The sequence below is a fragment of the Dipodomys merriami genome, unplaced genomic scaffold (assembly GCF_024711535.1).
Source record: "Dipodomys merriami isolate MVZ:Mamm:240054 unplaced genomic scaffold, mDipMer1.0.p SCAF_11, whole genome shotgun sequence".
Classification (NCBI taxonomy): Eukaryota; Metazoa; Chordata; class Mammalia; order Rodentia; family Heteromyidae; genus Dipodomys; species Dipodomys merriami.
Window position 1 is genome coordinate 3,119,060 of NW_027202382.1, and position 21,405 is coordinate 3,140,464.

General features: G+C 44.6%; 1 protein-coding gene across 5 annotated transcripts in view; it reads left to right on the plus strand.

Annotated features, from left to right (window-relative positions):
* The first annotated feature begins 594 nt into the window (after window positions 1–594).
* The window catches only part of Dennd4c (DENN domain containing 4C), a 112,920-nt gene continuing 92,109 nt past the window's right edge, over window positions 595–21,405 (plus strand). For 3 of the 5 annotated variants that reach the window (XM_070007873.1, XM_070007876.1, XM_070007877.1), the window contains exons 1-3: window positions 727–938; window positions 14,992–15,313; window positions 20,940–21,192. In XM_070007873.1, the coding sequence (XP_069863974.1) occupies window positions 15,009–15,313; window positions 20,940–21,192 (558 nt within the window). In that variant the 5' untranslated portion in view covers window positions 727–938; window positions 14,992–15,008. Of the gene's footprint in view, window positions 613–726; window positions 939–4,961; window positions 5,063–14,991; window positions 15,314–20,939; window positions 21,193–21,405 lie in introns of those variants that run through there. The other 2 variants (XM_070007875.1, XM_070007874.1) reach the window with 2 other exon arrangements.

The window sequence follows — 21,405 nt, forward strand, 5'->3', positions numbered from 1 at the left end:
AGAGCCGGGCAGGCTCCAGGAGCCCCCTCCAACCCGGCCCCGAGGTCCCGGAGAGAGGTGCAGCTCCATCCCGCGGGGGAAAGTCCGCGTTCCCGTCTGGAATTCTCAGTGACCTTGAGGAAGCCGAGCGGTGGCCACCTGCCTGAGGCCAAGGTAATCAACGCCCGTCCGCGCCGAGTCCCAGCCCCACAGGAAGGGGGCAAAGCCGCGCCCGGCGCCCCGGGTTCCGGGCCGACTCGACCCGCGAGAGAGCCCGCGGTAGAGCGAGCCCCACGGGGACCGGAGCCTCCCCAGCCACGCCGGGGTGGGAGAGGGTGGGGGAAGGGAGCGGGGCCGCGCGGCCCGGGGGCGGGGCTCTCCCAAGGGGCGTGGCTACCTCGGGGCGGGGCTCTCCTACCAAGGGGTGTGGTTATTCCCCGGGGCGGGGCCTGAGAATGGCTCCAGTAGCGCCCCGCCCCTCCCTTCCCCATCCCTCCCCCTTCTCACCCGCCCCCGCAGTAGGAAAAGGATGGGGGGGGGGAGAGAAAGTGCTGCTCTGTGCAAAGGGGCGGGAGGTGGGGGGGGAGGGAACAGAAGCATGGCTACCAGCTTGTGGGAACGGCCTCGTCCGAGGTAGCTCCTAGATCATCTTGCACCCGCCCTGAGGGCCGCGGGAGAGACGCCGCGCCCGCGCGAGCCCGCGCCCTGGGTCGTTACCCCCGCTCCCCTCTCCCGCCGCCAGAGGCGCCCCCTCGAGACCCAGCGCGCGCAGGCGCAAGCGCAGAGCGGCCGTGGCGGCGGTGGCTGAGACTGTGGGAGCGAGTCCCCTTGCCCCGCCCTGCCTTGCCCTGCCGTGCCCAGCCCTGCCCTGCCGTAGGCGCCCAGGCCGCGCAGCCGGCGCTTTCATGCCCCAGGAAGGAGCTGTGCTCGGGTGGCTCTCGCGGAGCGGGCGGCGGCAGGTGAGTCCGCGGCGCTGGGCCTCCGGCCCCGCCGCGGCGCGCTGCGCTCCCGCGGGGCCGCGCTCCGCCGCGGGGCGGGCTGAGTTCCGAGCGGCCGGCCCGCGAGGGGTCGCGGACGGGGGCGGGGAGCGGCGGCGGCGGCCGGATTCCTGGCCTGCTTTCCGCTCAGTTCCGAGGGCGGGGAGTCCCCAGAGCCAGCGGGCTGTGCGGGCGGAGGGGGTTGGCGGCGGGAAGGGCCTCCCTGCGCCTCCCGGGGCTCGGGACGATCGCCGGCTGGAGGCGCCAGGGCCCTGGGCCCGAGGGGCCGTCCGGGGCGGGGTGGGGGGGCATCACGGGCGGGGGTTCCAGGTGGGGTGCGGGTTGTCATCCCCGCGAGTGCTAGGGAAAGCTGGGGAGAGTGGTTGCGTCTTGGGAGAGGTTGGGTGGTCCGGGGACACCGGAAGTGCGATGGGGTGAGTGTGTGTGTTGGGGACCCAGACAGGTGTCGCAGGTGAACACATTTCCTTCTCTGCCCTGCGGTGGCCGGGGGGGGGGGGTGGGTGGTGGGCAGGGTGGTTCTATTCGACTCCAGAATGACTGCACGCGAATCCAGCCGACTCCAGAGCGAGCCCACCCCGTGCCGAGTCCCGTAAGAAGTTCTGACTTCTTTGAAGTGGAGGATGGTGCCTGTTTTTGTTCCTTTTTGTTTGTTTCCTGCTTCTTAGGCCTTTTCTTTCCCGAAGACCTTGCTTCTTCATCCGAACAAATACGGAATGACCCAGTTTTTCATTGGTCTCCCCCCCCCCCCCCCGGGTTAGTTTCACGTGGGAAAATTGAGGACAGAGAACGTAGTTACTTGAGCAAATGGGAGCGAAAGTATCACCCAAAACGTTGAATCCGTAGTGCTGCCAGAATGCTTGAGCCTTAGAGACATTGTCCTGCTGAGACTGCATGTTGAGATGTTGCCAGGTCCTAGGTTACCCGGGAACAGGTCTTCATTTCCAGTCAGCCCTGTTCCCAGGTGAAGTCAGGTAGAGGAAGTCCTGAGGTTACAAGGGGGCTAGGTTCTCATTAAATATTTGATTTGATGTCACCATGTACATGAATTACAGAACCTTTGGTGTTGTTTTTCTGTGCACACAGGTTAAAGGGAAAATGCAAAAAGAAAACATCTTTTTGCATTAAAGGATGCTTTTACTTAATCAGTACCGTCTGTTCTTTGTGTTACTGTTAAAGAATTAGTAAGCTGCCTTCTTGGTATCAGCCTTAGCACTCAGAAGGAAACTTGGATTTGTATTAATGAATATGATCTGTCTGTCTTTATAAGCTGTGTTGACTCACTTTTCTCGTAATGGCAAAGGGTTTCTGTACTCACTTCACACTTACCTCTGACTAGTATCCCTGGTTTCCATTTTGCAGAAAAGTTGATTGTGATTTAGAGGTCCACTCTGAACTGATCATATGTCACTTAACTATTAATTGGCCAGTAGTACCTTACCTAATGTACAGCTGTGTAGACTTGTTAATTTGAGTTAACAGAATAGCTATGATGTCAGAAATGTTGAAGTTGTATGTTGGAGTAATTTACTCCTGTGTAATGTGAAAATGCTGTTGAGAGTAAATACAGTATTATGTAGTATAAACTTGAGTTTTTATTAGAAGAAATTGGCAGCAAACTTGGTGTGTGGGGACTATTTGTAAAAGCAAAAGTTTTAAATTACAACGAACTGCAATGGTGTGTAGGCTGCAAGGATTCTTGGTGCCAAATTTGGAAGATTGTTTGGATGAGGTCTCCCTTAAAAAGAAACATGCTAAGGAGGTCTTTAAAAGCTAATTTGTAACTATGCAGAAGGATTTCACATGATCAGTAAAAACAAGGCATCTTTACTCTTTCTGTGTCTGCTAGGTAAGACCTAACCTCTCATATTTTCATTGGAGTTCCCTGCCAAGGCAAATATGGGTTTTGCATTGGCTTTGCTGTTCAGTTTGAAAGTTAGGTTTCGTTCAGTCTTATGCTTGTATCTTAAGAACAGGTGGTGAAGTGGAAAAGAAAGCTGCTGAGTCAGTGGCAGGTTGGCTCATTTGATGTGATTTGCAAACAGAATTTTCTGGATGAAATGAGTCTCCAGTATATGCTTGTTGAAACTTAGAGCAAATGAGTGTCATATTACATAAGCTGGTGCCACAAATTGAACCCCCTTTTTCAGACTGCTAGTTTAATTTTGTTGTCCTGGGTATATTGGACTGGGAGATTCCTATAAGACTTAAAATTTAAGGAAAAAAATATAACAAAATTACCAGGCCTGATGGTTCACACCTATAATCCTAACTACTTAGGAGACTGAGATCTGAGGATCATTGTTCAAAGTCAGTCCTGTCAGGAAAGTTCATGAGACTTTTATCTCCAATTAACCATCAAAAAGTCGGAAGTGGAGCTGTGGCACAAGTGGTTAGCCTTGGGCATAAAAGCTCAGGGACAGCACACAAGCCCTGAGTTCAAGCCCTAGGGTCAGCATGAGAGCTTGTGCGCACATACAGACACAGACACAAATTTAACAAAATACCATTGGTATAAAACAGTCTTTAGCCTCAAATTATAAGGCATTCAATTGGATTTTTTTATGGAAAGAAGTTAAATAGCTTATTAATTAAAAGTTTTTTTTAAAAAAATACTTAATGTATGTAGGCATTTGGGTATGAGCTTACTGTGATATTTAAAAACATTTTTTTTTTTTTTTTTTTGCCAGTCCTGGGGCTTGAACTCATGGCCTGGGCACTATCTTTGTGCTTCTTTTGCTCAAAGCTAGCACTCTACCACTTGAGCCACAGCACCCTTTGTGGCTTTTTCTGTTTATGTGGTACTAAGGAATCGAAGCCAGGGCTTCATGAATGCTAGCAAGCACTCAACCACTAAGCCACTTTCCCAGCCCCTAAAAACATTTTTTTTTTTTTTTGAGACAGTCTCACATACCCCAGAATGGCATGAAACCTAAGACTTTTCCTTCTTCCTCTGTTCCTCTGTTTAAGTGCTGGGATTACAGTTATTCACTGCCATCTCTGATGAAAACTTTTTTGTTTTTGTTATTACGAAGGTGATATACAGAGGGGTTACAGTTACATAAGTCAGGTAATGAGTACATTTCTTTTTGGGCAGTGTCACCCAAAAACTTTCAGAAAAAAACCCCCACATAAATTCAAAAGAAAAATTGAGAGTGTTCTCATTTATCTTACATTTATATTTTTCTGTACTGTGTTTCTGTTATACTTGTATACATAGTAATTAGAATAATGAACTAATCTAACTATACTTGCATATGATTCTGTGTGTGTGTGTGTGTGTGTGTGTGTGTGTGTGTGGTGTGTGTGTGTGTGTGTGTGTGTGTGTGTGTGTGTGTGTGTGTGTGTGTGTGTGTTGCTATACCTGGCAAGGCTTGGGCACTGTCCCTGAGCTTCTTTTCTCAAGGCTGGCACTATAGTACTTGACAGTGCCACATCTGCCTTTTTGTGTTTATGTGGTACTGAGGAATCTAACCCAGTACTTCAGGCATGCTAGGCAAGCACTCTACCACTAAGCTATATTCCTAGTCCTGATTTTCTAGTTTATACTTGGCATGTTTTTCCTGGCATACTACTGTTTGTTTGTTTGTTTATTTATTTATTTTGTTCTGGGGTTTGAACTCTGGGCCTGGGCACTGTCCCTTAGCTCTTCAGCTCAACGGGAGCACTCTACCATTTGAGCCACAGCGCCACTTCTGGTTTTCTGGTAGATAATTGGAGATCAGAGTTTCACAAACTTTCCTGCCTGGGCTGGCTTTGAACCATGATCCTCAGATCTCAGCATCTTGAGTAGTTAGGATTACAGCCGTGAGCCACCAGTTCCCAGCTGACTACTGTTGTTTTGTAACTTTGTAGTATTCTGAAATTTTATTTTCTCTAGCTTAATTTTAATAGTATACCTTTGTACCCTTAAAATAATGGTATAGTGAGATAATTTTGCCAATGTAAAAGTTTATAGCACTTTTCAAACTTGTTTTTTTGTAAGGTGGAGGCAGAGATAGGGGGACCCAGAGCCTTGTGCAAGCTTAAGCAAGTATTCTGCTACTGAGCTGTATCCCCAACCTTTGGATTTTTGGGACAGGATCTTGGTAGGTAGGTCAGGTGGCCATCAAATTCATGATGCACCTACTTTAGCCTCCTAAGTGCTGGGATTACAGGTGTGCACCACCATGCTTGGATCTTTTTGATTCTTTGAAAAGGGTAATTTTTCTTGGTACTACTTCTTTTGCAGTAGAACTATTTCAGTATTGTATCTAATGGAGAATTGAAGCGTATGGAACATGTAGAGTGAAGATTGAGTAGAAATAAAAATCTAATTCAAAATTCTGACAATTGTTAAAAGTTTATGGGAGGGTTAATTTCTTTTGCAATATAAGAAATAACATGGTTCTTAATTTCAGTAATACTGTGGGACTTAAATATTTCTAAGTATTCCTGTTGCAACAAACTTAATATCTACAAATTCATATTTATTTTTGGAATATAGAATAGTTATAAGAAGTCTTACGGTTATAAAACAGTAATAACAATCTTTAAAATATTTTGGGGGTTCTTCTAATGTAGTTTTTTAAAATGTGTATGTGTTGTTCACTAATCTTTTAATTTAGGAATGCTTAGATCCTGAAAGCATAAATGTTACTTTATGCTTATAGAACTTTTTTTACTCATGAAAAAAGTTCTAGCAAATACTGGTATCTCTGCTAGGGATCAAAAGAGGAGTAGGGTGACATAAAAAGTCAATATTGGGCTGGGAATGTGGGTGAGTGGTAGAGTGCTTGCGTATCATGCGTGCAGCCTCAGTACCACATAAACAGAAAAAACCAGGAGTGGTGCTGTGGCTCCAGTGGTAGAGTGCTAGCCTTGAGCAAAAGAAGCTCAGGGGACAGTACTCAGGCCCTGAGTTCAAGCCCCAGAACTGACCGTCCCCCCCCCAAAAAAAGAAAGTGAATATTAAGGCCTAATAAGATAAACAGTCTTAGATTAGAATAAGCACCATAACTACAGCCTAACAATTACAAAATACAGCAAACAAAAGATGAAATAAACACCTAATTTATAGATTGAGATGGTTACAAAGTAGAAAACGTTTGACCTCAAAGAATGTTCAAAAGGCACACAGTAGCCAGGCGCTGGTGGCTCATGCCTGTAATCCTAGCTACTCAAGAGGCTGAGATCTGAGGATCGCAGTTCAAAGCCAGCCTGGGCAGGAAAGTCCGTGAGACTCTCACCTCCAATAAACCACTGGAAAACCAGAAGTGGCACTGTGGCTCTAGCGGTAGAGCCCTCGCCTTGAGCTGAAGAGCTGAGGGACAGAGCCCAAGCCCAGAGTTCAAGCCCCATGACTGACCAAAAAAAAAAAAAAAAAAAGGCACACAGTAATGAAATAATGTGACAGATATTGGACTAGGGAGTATGAATCAAGCTGTAGAGCCTAGCAAGTCTGAGGCCTGAGTTCATACCCTACCACTGCCAAACAAAACAAAATGATTTTTTTTTTTTTGTCGGTTCTGGGGTTTGAACTCTGGGCCTGGGTACTGTCTCTCAGGTCTTCAGTTCAAGGCAAGCACTCTTATCACTTGGGCCACAGCCCCGCTTCCAGTTTTTGAGTGGTTAATTGGAGATAAGAATCTCATGGCAACTTTTCTGCCTTGGCTGGGTTTGAACGTTGATGCTCAGATCTCAGCCTCCTGATTAGCTAGGGTTACAGTCGTGAGTCACTGGTGCCCAGCAAAATGATTTTCTTTTCTTTTCTTTTCTTTTTTTTTTTTTTTGGGTCCAGTACTGAACTATGGGCCTGGGCGCTGTCCCTCAGCTCTTCAGCTCAAGGCTAGCGTTCTACCACTTGAGCCACAGCGCCACTTCCGGCTTTTTTCTTTTTGCTTATGTGGTGCTGAGGAATTGAACCCAGGGCCTCTTGCATGCAAGACAAGCACTCTACAACTGAGCCACCTTCCCAGCCCCGAAAATGGTTTTCTTTTAAAGTGACTTGTACAAGTACTTTCAGAGAGAAGTGAATGCGAAATTGGAGGAAATAGGGGATATGCCATCACGCTTTATTTATTTGTTTATTTATTTATTTTTGCTTATTTATTATTGGTACCAAGACTTAAAACTCAGGGCTTCATGCTCACTCAGCTGTCTTGCTTAGTGTTGACGCTACCACTTGATGGAGGAATAAGCAGAACTAAAAAGTAAGTCAGAAAGAGGGTACAGGGGTTGGGAAGGTGGCTCAGTGGTAGAATGCTAGCCTTGAGCTGAAGAGCTGAGGGACAGCGCCCAGGCCCAGAGTTCAGGCCCCACGACCGGACCCCCCCCCCCCCAAAAAAAAAAAAAAAAAAAAAAAAAAGAGGCTACAAAATGGCCTATACCAGGGCTGGGAAGGTGGCTCAGTGGTAGAGTGTTTGCCTTGCATGTATGAGGCCCTAGGTTCGATTCCTCAGTACCACATAAACAGAAAAGGCTGGAAGTGGCACTATGGCTCAAGTGTTAGAGTGCTAGCCTTGAGCTGAAGAATTCTAATCCCAGCTTAGAATTCAAGCTCCAAAACTGACAAATAAAAAATAAAAAAAATAAAAAATTGCCCATACCAGATATATAAAAACAAAACCAATACAAAGAAAAGTCAGAACCAGAGCGCTAGCTTTGAGCTGAAGAGCTGAGGGACAGTGCTCAGGCCCAGAGTTCAGGCCCCACGACTGGACCCCCCCCCCCCCCAAAAAAAAAAGTCAGAACCAAGAGGTGACATTGTCCAAAAAGAAATGTACTATTTGCAGGCTGGGAAGGTGGCTCAGTGGTAGAGCTCTTGCCTTGCATGCATGAGGCCCTGGATTCGATTCCTTAGCACTACATAAGCAAAAAATAAAAAAGCCGGAAGTGGCGCTGTGGCTCAAGAGTGGTAGAGTGCTAGCCTTGAGCTGAAGAGCTGAGGGACAGCACCCAGAGTTCAGGCCCCATGACTGGACCAAAAAAAAAAAAAAAAAAGAAAACAAAAGAAATTACTATTTGCTTGCCTTGCATGCATGAGGCCCTAGGTTTGATTTGTCAGCTCCGCATAAGCAGAAAAAGCCGCAAGTGGCACTGTGGCTTAAATGGTAGAGTGCCAGCCTTGAGCTGAAGAGTTGAGGGACCGTGTCCAGGCCCCGAGTTCAGGCCCCATGACCTACAAAATAAATAAATAAATAAATAAAATGTATTCTTTACCAGACTTATGTAACTGTAACCCTTCTGTATATCATCCTTATACTAAAAATAAAATATTTTTTTTCTTTTCTTTTTTTGGGTCCGGTCGTGGGCCCTGAACTCGGCCTGGAAGCTGCCCCTCAGCTCTTCAGCTCAAGGCTAGCGCTCTACCACTTGAGCCACAGCACCACTTCCGGCTTTTTTTCTTTTTGCTTATGTGGTGTTGAGGGATGAAACCCAGGGCCTCATGCATGCAAGGCAAGCGCTCTACCACTGAGCCACCTTCCCAGCCCAATTCATTTTTTTCTAAAAAAAAGTCAGACCCAACACAAAAGGAGCAACAAACACAGACTTTTATAAACAAAGTATGAATATTTATTTTTTGTTGGTTGTGGGTCTTGAACTCTGGGCCTGGGCACTGTCCCTGCGCTCTTCAGCTCAAGGCAAGCGCTCTACCACTTGAGCCACAGCCACTTCCAGTTTTCTGGTGGTTAATTGGAGAGAAGAGTCTCACAGACTTTCCTGCCTGGGCTGCTTGGAACTGCTATCTTCAGATCTCAGCCTCCTAGTAGGTGGGACTACAGGAGTGAGCCACTAGTGCCCAGCCAAACTATGGATTTTTGATTGTTCTTGTTTGTGTGTGTATACACATATGTTGTGAATGTATGTATTGTAGGAATCACATAATTCTGAGTGGGTGGCCTCTGACCCACTCAGGAATCAATGAGGACAGATCGCAGACAGTTGGTACTTCACAAGCCTAAAGCATAAAGCTTTATTGCTATAGTCTCAGACCATGGGATTTTCTCCTGGTTACCGAGGGTAGAGACACGTGCCATGATCAAGTCTTCAAAATCCCACTTTCCGTTAATGGTCTCTCTGTGGGTAATTTGAGCAACATCTGTTCTCTGAGGACAACTGTAACATCAGCATAAGAGGCCATCTAACCTGCTCCTCTACTGAGTGTCCTGCAGGGAGTTCCAAGGCCCCTTCACTTCTAGGCAGCTGGAGCAGTAGCTCTGGCATATTAGCTTCCTTTAATGGTGCCCTAATAGCCATTTTGAGCTGCACCTTCAGTCCTCTGTTGGCAACTGCATTGTCTGCAACACCAATACCTCTCCTGCATGACTTGGCAGGGAGCCTCATGTCTTCATTGAATACTGGCAGCCATTCCAAGCAGCCTCTAAGCTGCCTATAGTTTAAACATCCCTGTGGAGCCAGGTTGGACACTCTTGTTACTAACCACCCCTTAGGACTGACCTACATCTGAAGTCTATGACAATGACGTCCTGTAACTCATTAAGCATGATTGTTCTTTGTTCCCAGGGCCCCAGAGTAACAGAATCTCCAAGAATAGTCTGTCAAGATGGCATCTTATTGTTGCCCTCTGGGATAAGGGGAGCCATGGAATAACTTTTTCACCAAGATGTTTCCCACACCAGAGCCGTTAACTGCCTCACAAATCCATGTACTGGAGTTAAAGCTTGTGTGTTGTGTGGACTTTTCTTGCAAATAGAATTGGTTGTCTGGGGATGAGAATGTGGCTTAGTGGTCGAGTGCTTGCCTGGCATGCATGAAGCCCTAGCTTCCATTCCTCAGTACCACATAAACAGAAAAAGCTGAAAGTAGTGCTGTGGCTCAAGTGGTAGAGTGCTAGCCTTGAGCAGAAGAAGCTCAGGGACAGTGCCCAGGCCCTGAGTTCAATCCCAGGACTGGCATGAAAAAGAAAGAAAAAGGAAAGGAAAGGGAAGGAATGAATGAATGAAGGAAGGAAGGAAGCAAAGAAGGAAAGAATTGGTTGTCTGCTTTACCTTGTAATGGAGCTTTCAGTCCCTCTTTGCTGCATTTGTTTCTCTCTACTTTTTTTTTTTCCCTCCCTACTACCGCCTTTGTGATTGATGGTTCTCTTTCTTCAGAATCTAGTTTCTTCTGTGTCACTAGACTCTCTTCATTCACAGAGGAAAAGTGGCAAATGCTCCTAATTTGGCATCTTGTCCTCTCTGTTAGTAACAAGTTCTTCTAAAGCTCTTTATGCATAAATCTTAGACATTTTCCAACTCTTATTTGTTGCATGTTTGTTTGTTTGCTTTGGTGGTCCTGGGGCTTGAACTCAGTCCTGGGCACTATCCTTGAGCCTCTCTGTGCTCTAGGCAAGCGCTCTACCACTTGAGCTACAGCTCCACTTCTGGCTTTTCTGTTTATGTGGTACTGAGGAATTGAACCCAGGTCTTCATGCATGTGAGGCAAGCACTCTACTACTAAGTCACATTCCCAGCTGTTGCATGTTTTGTTTGTTTGTTTGTTTGTTTTGCCAGTCTTGGGGCTTGAACTAAGGTCCTGGGCACTGTCCCTGAGCTTTTTTTTCCCCCTTCCCCCACTAAAAATAAAATAAAATCATTATACAGTATCTTTTTTTTTTTTTTGTCGGTCATGGGGCTTGAACTCTGGACCTGAGCGCTGTCTCTCAGCTCTGCAGCTCAAGGCTAGCATGCTACCAGTTGAGCCACAGCCCCACTTCCAGTTTTCTGGTGGTTTATTGGAGATAAAGTTTCAGGGCCTTTCCTGCCTGGCCTGGCTTTGCACTGCGATCCTCATATCTCAGCCTCCTGAATAGCTAGGATAACAGGTGTGAGCCACCAGTGCCCAGCTTATACAGTATCTTGAACTGTCAAAAGCAAAATAACTGTCAGCAACAGTCCTTCACAGTCCTAATCCTGAAGTTCTAAGCATCCCCTGCTCATACCAGCAGGGACATTTTCACAGCAAAATAGTAGAAATGAAAGGAATTATGGCACAATGGATTTCTAAATTCTGTTATCTGCCATTGGTTCTGGGGCTTGGTACCTGTCCCCTTTAGACTATCTGCTGTTCATTCCAAAATCATCTTTAATTGAAAAGGTATCAGCAAGATTAATGACTGTTAGGGAATAAAGGAGTTCTGCTTGCATGCTGGCTTCTGTAAGGAGAAAATTAACATGACAGTTTTTAGAGTGCTTGAACTACCTTTAGAAACTATCATACATTCTTTTTTTTTTTTTTTTTTTTTGGGTCCGGTCATGGGCCTGAACTCTGGGCCTGGGCGCTGTCCCTCAGCTCTTCAGCTCAAGGCAAGCACTCTACCACTTGAGCCATAGCGCCACTTCCGGCTTTTTTTTTTGTCTGCTTATGTGGTGCTGAGGAATCGAACCCAGGGCCTTTGGCATGCAAGGCATGCGCTCTACCACTGAGCCACCTTCCCAGATGTTACACCTGATTTCTACAGTAGTGATACTTAGAAGGGAAAAAGTGATTATCAGCTAAGTGTGCTCTAAAACTCAAAGAAGACTGCTTGAGCACTTATTACCTAGACAAATCAAATTTGGGAGAGAGAAATGATTAAAAAAAAAAGTATTACCACTGAGCCACCTTCCCAGCCTCTCATACATTCTTTTGGTAACCTTTTAGGGAGAGCAAATAACAGTTCTAATACAAACTTTAAAGCTACCATCCAATAGCTGGTTAGTTTTACCATAGTCACAGTTATTATATTCAAAACATGGAGTGAATATAGTTCCAAATACCGTGTGTAAGCATTGAGCATTTCCCTGTACTGAGTAAGATTCTAAGCAATGTGAAAATTTTCACATTTCTGGACTGATTGCACAGCCAAATGGAATGAGACAAGAGAATGATAGTGGGTAGAATTTTAGAATATACCAATTCCACTAGAAACCAGCTGTTCTCTTCAGCTTTAAAATTCCCGCAATTCATTCTTTGGTAATAAGTTGAAGTGTATGGGCTAATATTTTATTGAGTTCTCCTGAACTCTATAGTTTTTGAAGAGCAGTCTCTAAAATCACTGAGCCCTTGGAGTCCCTACCAGCATGAAGGAAATAATTTACAAGAAGGTTCATTAAGTAAGAGTGCTTACATCTTGTTGTACCCAACATTCTAGTGCAGTGCTGTTATTGTAGGGGCAATGACCCCATCCATTTGCAGTAGATATTGTTCAGTTTTTAATAAGCCTTCTAAATATTGTAGGTAGAAAACAATTACTAATGTAATCTTATCCAAACAACTCAAGCTTCTTGCTTAGTAGGCAGGGGTCCTACCACTGGGAGCCACAAACTACAGTCCTTTTTATTTTGGTTATTTTTTAATTAGCTTTGCCTTTTGTGTGGGCTGATCTAAACTGTGATATACCTGTTTACACTTTGATTTATAGCTGACATGGCAAACCTGCCGTTTTGCCTAGCCTTTTCTGTGGAATGGGGCCTAATGAGTTGTCCCCCCCCCCCACCCCTCCCCCCGGCTGTCCAGGAACCTCAGTCCAATTTCAGCCTCTCAAGTAAGTAGGATTGCAGGTGTGAACCACCTCACTCACCTATATGTTTTTTAATCCCTCCCTGTTAGCCTTTATCTTCGCCTGGATAATGGATGCTTATAGAATTATTGTTTTGTTTTGGTTTGGTTTTTTTTACCTGTCATGGGGCTTAAATTCAGGGCCTGAGCACTGCCTCTGAGCTTCTTCGGCTCAAGGCTAGTGCTCTACACCTTGAGCCACAACGCTTCAGGCTTTTTTCTGTTTATGTGGTACTGAGGAATCAAACCCAGGGCTTCAAGCATGCTAGGCCAGCCCTTTACCACTGAGCCACACTGGCAACCCTAGAATTATTATTGAAAAGTTGTGTTGTAATTCTTTTCTTTGTTTATCTGCTTACCATGGAGATTCTGTATTGTTATGGCTGTGTTTATCTTTCTTTTCTCTTTTTAGGATACTGTTAAGTACCTTTTGCAGTGCTGGCTTAGTGGTGGTTAAGTTTTTGTTTATCATGGAAGGTTTTTATTCTTTATAATCGAGAAGCATAGCTTTGCTGTATTTGGTAATCCAGGTTCCCAGTTATTTTCTTTTAGAGCTTGAAGTACCTTATTCCATGCCTTACTTGCTTTACAGTTTCTATTGAGAAATTTGTTATAATTCTGGATAGTTTAACTTTATATGTGACTTGGTGCCTTGTTCTTGCAAATATTCTTTTCCTTGTTCTGAATACTTGCTGCTGTAAGTATGCTATGATATGTAGGGAGTGCTTTTTTTCTGGTCTTGCCTGGTATACTAAAAGCCTATTGTACATAGAAATTTGGGGATGGGGAATTTTCTAGCATTATTTTATTGAACATATTTTTTTTGGGGGGGGGTCTGGTCATGGGGCCTGAACTCTGGGCCTGGGCGCTGTCCCTCTTCAGCTCAAGGCTAGCACTCTACCATTGAGTCACAGTGCCACTTCCGGCTTTTTTCTTTTTTGCTTATATGGTGCTGAGGAATCGAACCCAGAGCCTCATGCATGCAAGGCAAGCGCTCTACCACTGAGCCACCTTCCCAGCCCCTTGAACGTATTTTCTAACTTTAGCTTGAAAATCTTCTTCTATGCCTGTGTTTTCCAGGTTTGGTTTTTGTAATGGTGTCCCAGAGGTTTTGTACATACCAGAGGGTAATTATTTGTCCCCTTTGGTTTTTTTTTTTTGTTGTTGTTGTTGTTGTTGGTCATGGGACTTGAACTCTGGGCCAGAACGCTGTCTCTCACCTCTTCAGCTCAAGGCTAGTGCTGTACCACTTGAGCCATAGCGCCATGTCTGGTTTTCTGAGTGGTTTATTGGCGATTAGAATCTCATGGACTTTCCTGCCTGGGCTGGCTTTGAACCACCATCAGATCTCAGCCTCCTGAGTAGCTAGAAATTACAGGTGTGAGCCACCGGTACCTGGCTAGTTCTGGTTTTTTTTTTTTTTTTTTTTTTTTTATTGTAAAGATACTATACAGAGGGTTACAGTTACATGAGTGAGGTAATGAGTACACTTCCACTTTAGTTCTGGGGTTTTAACTCATGGCTTGGCACTGTCTTCAAGTCTCTTTGTGCTCAAGGCTAATGCTCTACCACTTGAGCCACGGCACCACTTTGGGCTTTTTCTGAGTGGTTTATTGGAGATAAGCGTCTTGGGTTCTTTTCTGCCCAGGCTGGCTTTGAAGCACAATCCTCAGATCTCATCCTTCTGAGTAGCTAGGGTTACAGACATGCACCACTGATGGCCGGCTTGGCCCTGTTTTTATTTAGTTTTTAACCAGTCCGGTGGCTTGAACTCAGGGCCTGGTCACTGTCGCTGAGCTTCTTTTGCTCAAGGCTAGGACTTTACCATTTGAGCCACATCACCACTTCTGGCTTTTTCTATTTGTGTGGTACTGAGAAATTGAACCCAGGGCTTAATGCATGCTAGGCAAGTACTTTACCACTAATCCACATCCCAGCCTGTCCCCCTTGTTTTTAAACCTAATACTGTTTCTTTCTTTCTCTTTTCTTTTCTTGTCGATTGTGGCTCTGGGCCTGGGAGTTGTCCCTCAGCTCTTCAGCTCAAAGCGAGTGCTCTACCATCTGAGCCACAGCACCACTTCCGGTTTTCTGGTGGTTTATTGGAGATAAGAGTCTCAGGGACTTTTCTGCCTGGGCTGGCTTTGAACCGTGATCCTCAGATCTCAGCCTCCTGAGTAGCTAGAATTGCAGGTGTAATCCACCAGTACCTGGCTCCTGTTTTATATGTTTTTATATTTCTGTAGAAATCTGAGGGAAAATTAAATAAGTGATTATTGTTATGTGCTATATGACACATTGTTGGAAAAAGACACTGTAGGCAAAAAACTGTTAAAATGATAATAGCAAGAGTGTAGAATGACAATTTGATTTTAAGTCTGAAGAATATTCTAATTGACTCTTACTAACTCAAGGACTTGTTTTACTTGTAGTGAACCATGATAAAATACTTTCCTTAGTTAATGTTCCCCTTGCCCCCCCCCCTTTTTTTCCTTTTTAGGAAAGTGAACAGCAGCCATGATAGAAGACAAAGGTCCAAGAGTCACAGACTACTTTGTTGTGGCAGGTCTCACAGATACATCTACTCTTTTGGATCAAGAAATAAATCGTTTAGATACTAAGTCAACTGGACCTAAGGCTCCAATTACAGATATTGCTGTTATTAACAAATCAGCTGGGGAAACAGTACCTGAAGGCTACACCTGTGTTGAAGCCACTCCGTCAGCGCTCCAAGCAAACTTGAACTATGGAAGTCTGAAAAGCCCAGAAGTTTTCCTTTGTTACAAGAGAGGGAGAGATAAACCACCCCTTACAGATATTGGGTAGGTGACTTTTCTTTTTCTTTCAAAGGGACATTTATTAACTACCTCTTACAGATTTGGGGTACAGTGACTTTTCTTTTTCTCTCATGAAAGGAATAACATTTAAGGTATATAGTAGTAGAAATTTAAAGTCCTTGATGATGATGATTATTTCAAGATTAAGTCAAGTAGTCAGGTGCTGGTGGCTCACTCCTGAGTGCTGTCCTTCAGCTCTTCAGTTCAAGGCTAGTGCTCTACCTACCACTTGTGCCACAGTGCCACTTGGGGTTATCGGGTGGTTTATTGGAGATAAGAGTTTCATAGCCTTTCCTGCCTGGGCTGGCTTTGAACATTGATCCTCAGATCTCGGCCTCCTGAGTAGTTAGGATTAGAGGTGTGAGTCACCATCGCACAGCTTGACTGGCTTCTTTTACACAGTGTGTGTCGGCTTTATCCACTTTTTTTTTTTTTTTTTTTTTTGGTCCGGCCGTGGGGCCTGAACTCTGGGCTGGGGCGCTGTCCCTCAGCTCTTCAGCTCAAGGCTAGTGCTCTACCACTTGAGCCACAGCGCCACTTCTGGCCTTTTTGTTTTTGCTTATGTGGTGCTGAGGAATCGAACCCAGGGCCTCAGGCATGCAAGGCAAGCGCTCTACCACTGAGCCACCTTCCTAGCCCCGCTTTATCCACTTTGTACCAGTTGTTAGTACTTCATTCCTCCTTATTGCTGAGCTATACCACATTAATTGCCATGTGGCTATACCACAATTTATGACCATGATACATACTAATGCTGTTGTGAATATATGTGCACAAACATTTTTGTGGATGTCTTTTCATGTTTTTTGGGTACCTAGAATAGGCTTGATGGATTGTGTGAAAATTGAATGTTCCTTTTGAAGAACTGTCAGACTTTTCCAAAGTGGTTTCTTTTTTTTTTTTTGTGCCAGTCCTGGGGCTTGAACTCAGAGCCAAGACTCTTTCCCTGAGCTTTTGTGCGTAAGGCTAGTGCTCTACCACTTGAAGCCACGGCTCTATTTCCGACTGTTTTTGGTAGTTAATTGGAGATAGGAGTCTTAGGCTTTTCTGCATTGAACCTTGATCCTCACATCTCAGCCCTAGCTAGGATTAGGCATGATCCACCGGCGCCCCAGGAAGGGGACTGGTTTCTGCCAGCAATATATGAGGATTCAAATTTCTTCACATCCTCACCAAAATTGTTATTATCTTCTTCTTTTTGTTTTTTTTTTTTGTCCAGTCGTGGGGCCTGAACTCTGGGCCTGGGCACTATCCCTCAGCTCTTCACCTCAAGGCTAGAACTCTACCACTTGAGCCACAGCACCACTTCCAGCTTTTTTTTTTTTTTTTCTGCTTATGTGGTGCTGAGCAATCGAACCCAGGGCCTCATGCATGCAAGGCAAGCGCTCTACCACTGAGCTACCTTCCCAGCCCTGTTATCTTCTTTTTTTTTTTTTTTTTTTTTTTGTCAGTCGTGGGGCTTGAACTCTGGGCTTGAGCCCTGTCGCTACACTCTTTAGCTCAAGGCAAGTGCTCTACCTCTTGAGCCACAGCGCCACTTCCGGTTTTCTAGTGGTTTATTGGAGAGAAGAGTCTCATGGACTTTCCTGCCCGGGCCGGCTTTGAACTGTGATCCTCAGATCTCAGCCTCCTGAGTAGCTAGGATTACAGGCATGAGCCACTGGCGCCCGGCTTGTTATTATTTTCTTGATTGTAGCTATCCCAGGGGACACGAAGTGGCCTCTCACTGTAGTTTTGATTTGTGTTTGCTTGGTATTGTCTTTCATGTGTTTCAGACATTTGTGTATCTTATGACAAATGTATGTTTATATCTTTGCCTGCTCTTTGAAATATAAATTATTTTTTATAAAAGAAAAGCAAATCGTTTATTAATAATACAGCATGCATATATGCAGTCTGAACTCAGGGCAGTAGTTGTAATTTGGGGCCTTTGTGTCATTGAACAAAGAACTGTATGTAGAGAATTGACAGTACAAAGGGAGAGGAGTTTTCAGGAACAGCAGACTGGGCAGATTAATATATGGGAGAGCTAGTACAATATATGAGATTTGTTACACAGTGCCATTTCTGGACAGGTGTATCTGATAATTAGGAGCCTAAAATTTCTTTCAGGCAAATGGGTGTTTGGTAGGAAAGAGAGGTTTGTGTTCTGTTTCTCAGTTATCTTCTGTTCAAAGTCATTTTCCTGGAAAGGGGAAAAGAAAAAGGGAAAATGCCAGAGGGGGTGACTCTGATCTAGATTCATTGTATGTATAAATGTACTTGTTAAAAACCCCTATGCAACTAATTGGTGCTAATTTAAAAAAGAAACAACAGCAAAAGAAGCTTAATGACAAAGTAGAATATTTGGGATGTGGCAGGGGTGGGGATGTTTTTTGATCTCCTTTTGTGCCAAATACTGTTTAGAGCTGATACTACAGTACTGACAAATAATAACCCAGGATCCAGTATCCAGATGACTTAGAAGCTGTGTATATTGTGGTACAAGAGAGGCAGGCCTGGTCTGTAAGTTGGCAGGCCAACATCAAGGTGCTATTTATAGCCTTTTATATGTTGACAGATTTTGTGAATGGTGAGCCTTCACATGGAAGAAGTAGAAGGCCAAAAAATGAAATTGTTTTATTGTATCTTGATTTGTTTTGTTTTTCTTGTCTCATTTTGGAGATCAGGATGACCTTGAACTTCTACTTTTCAGTCTTAGGAATGCTAGAATTACAGACATATGCTACCACATCCCAGAGGCTAGCACTCTAACACTTGAGCCACAGTGCCACTTCTGGCTTTTTTCCCCCTGTTTATGTGGTACAGAGGAATCAAACCCAGGGCTTCATATATACTAGGCAATCACTCTAATCACACTAAACCACAAGTCCTTTTTTTTTGGGTCCGGTCGTGGGGCCTGAACTCTGGGCCTGGGCGCTGTCCCTCAGCCCTTCAGCTCATTCTAGCACTCTACCACTTGAGCCACAGCACCACTTCCGGCTTTTTTTTCTGCTTATGTGGTACTGAGGAATAGAACCCAGGGCCTCATGTATGCAAGGCAAGCACTCTACCACTGAGCCACCTTCCCAGCCCCAGCTGGCTTATTTTGAACTGTAATCCTTCTGTTTACCCTTGAAGTAGCTGAAATTATAGATATGAACCACCACACTCAGTCTTGAATTTGTTTTTCACATAGGGTCTCCCTATGTAGCTCCAGGCTGGCATAGAACTTGATATCTAGTCCAGGCTGTCCTTGAACTCAGAATTCTCCTATTTTAGCCACATGAGTACTAGCATTTATACCATCATGCCAAGCTTTCAGTCTAAAAATGAATGAATGAATGAATGAATTTAATAGTTTGGTTGTATGCGTACTGGGGCTTGAACTCATGGCCTCGAGCCTGCTTGGGTTAATTGCTCACTGTCCTCTACCTCAGGCCACACCTTTAACCTAGCCAGGTTTTTGTTGTTGTTATTGTTGTTGTTTGTCCATAATGGGGCCTGAACTCAGAGCCCTGGTACTATCCCTGAGCTCTTGCTCAGACTAGTACTCAACCACTTTGAGTCACAACTCTTGGTTTTCTAATTGAAGAAAAGCATCTCACAGACTTTCCTACCCCAGCTGGTTTTGAACCACAATCCTCAGATTTTAGCTTCCTGAATTTCTAGAATAACAGGCTTGAGCCACCAGGCACACAGCTTAACCTGACCTTTTGCTAGTTAATTGGAGATGGAATCTCATCGACTTTCCCACCTGGGTTGGCTTTAAACTGTGAAACCAGAAATAGAGGTGTGACTCAAGTGATAGAGCATCAAGTAGCTAGAGTAGCAGGCCCTGAGTTCAGGCCCCTAGTACTGGCATAGAAACAAACAAAAGGGGCTGGGAATGTGGCTTAGCAGTAGAGTGCTTTCCTAGCATGCATAAAGCCCCGGGTTCGATTCCTTAGTACCACATAAACAGAAAAAGCTGGAAGTGGCACTGTGGCTCAAGTGGTAGAGGGTTAGCCTTGAACACAAGCTCAAGGACAGTGCTCAGGCCTTGAGTTCAAGCTTCAAGACCAGCAAGAAAAAAAAAGAAAAGAAACAATCCTTAAGATTTGAGAAACTATAGGAGAGATCAAAGTTTTCATATATGTATTTTTTTTTTTTTTTTTGCCAGTCTTGAACTCATGGACTGAGTACTATCCCTCAGCCTTATTGTGTTTATTTTTTGGGTTTTTTTTTGTTTGGGGGGGGTCTGGTCATGGGGCCTGAACTCAGGGCCTGGGCGCTGTCCCTCAGCTCTTTAGCTCAAGGCTAGCACTCTACCACTTGAGCCACAGCGCCACTTCCGGCTTTTTTTTTCTGCTTCTGTGGTGCTGAGGAATCGAACCCAGGGCCTCATGCATGCAAGGCAAGCACTCTACCACTGAGCCACTTTCCCAGCCCACCTTATTCTGTTTAAGACTAGCACTCTACCACTTAGCCACAGCCCCACGTTAGGCTTTTTCTGAGTAGTTTGTTAGAGATAAGAGTCTCATGGACTTTTCTGCCCGGGCTGCCTGCGAACCATGATCCTCAGATCTCAGCCTCCTGAGTAGCTAAGATTACAGACGTGAGCCACTGGTGCCTGGCTAAAAATTTCTTTGTTACTATTAAGGTCATATACAGAGGAGATAACATTTCATAAGTAAGGTAATAAGTACATTTCTTTTTGTGCTATGGCATCCTGTCCTCTCTCTTTGCCAGTTTTTCCCTCTGGTCCTGCCCACAAGCTCATTTTCACCCTAGTGTCTACTAGGTACCACTGCTGCATTTGTTCATTGTGTGTGTGTGTTTTGGGTCCTGAATTCTGGGCCTGGGCACTGTTCCTGAGCTCCTTTTGCTCAAGGCTAACATTCTACCACTTGAGCTATAGCACACCACTTCCAGCTTTTTCTGTGATTAGAGATAAGAGTCTCAGGCTGTTCTGCATGGGCTGGATTTGAACCTTTGTCCTCAGAGCTCAGGTTCCTGAGTTGCTAGGATTACAGGCATGAGCCATAGGCACCTGGCCTTTGTCCTTTTTTTTTTTTTTTTCTTAGTTGTGGGCTTGAACTGAGGGCCTGGGTACTGTCCCTGAACCTCTTAGTGCTCAAGGCTAGTGCTCTACCACTTGAGCCATAGCACCACTTCTGGTTTTTGAGTGGTTAATTGGAGATAAGAATCTCACAGAGACTTTTCTGCAGGGCTGACTTCAACCTGTGATTCTCAGATCAGCCTCCTGAGTGGGTAGTATTGCAGGCATGAGCCACCGGTGCTCAGCTCTTTGTCTTTTTTTTTTTTTTTTTTAAAGAAGACTACTATCCTTGCCTGGAACTTGTAGCTCACGCCTATGATCCTAGCTACTCTGGAGGCTGAGATCTGAAGATCTTGGTTTGAAGTCACCCAGACAGAAAAGACCCTGTGAAACTCTTAATCTCTAATCAGCCACCAGAAATGGAGCTGTGGCTCAAAGTGGTTAGAGTGCTAGCCTTGAGCAAAAGAGCTTAGGGACAACACCCAGGCCCTAAATTCAAGTGGACAAAAAAGAAAAAAAATCCTTAAATTGAAAAGAAAACCATCCTTAACATGAACCTGTCCTTCTTTTTGTCTCCTCCCTTCAATGCAGTGTTTTATATGATGGGAAAGAAAGGCTTATTTCAGGATGTGAAGTGATCCTCGCAACTCCCTATGGTCGCTGTGCCAATGTCAACAACAGCTCTACTTCCTCACAGAGAATCTTTATCACTTACCGAAGGGCTCCTCCAGTTCGACCCCAGAACTCCTTGGCTGTAACTGATATTTGTGTCATTATAACCAGCAAAGGAGAAACCCCTCCTCATACCTTCTGCAAAGTTGACAAAAATCTTAATTGTGGCATGGTAAGAAGAAAATTGTTTCATTTTCAAAGTTTTCTTTTGAAAAACCAAAAGGGATACTTTTGAATTCCTGTTTACTGGAAGGCACATAATTCTCATTTTTTAATGATTCTTAACTTTAATTTTTTTAAGAACAGTGCTGAATATCAAGTCCAGAGCTGACTGGCTTCACATTTTATGATTCATAATGACTTTCTATTTAATGATGTAGAAAAA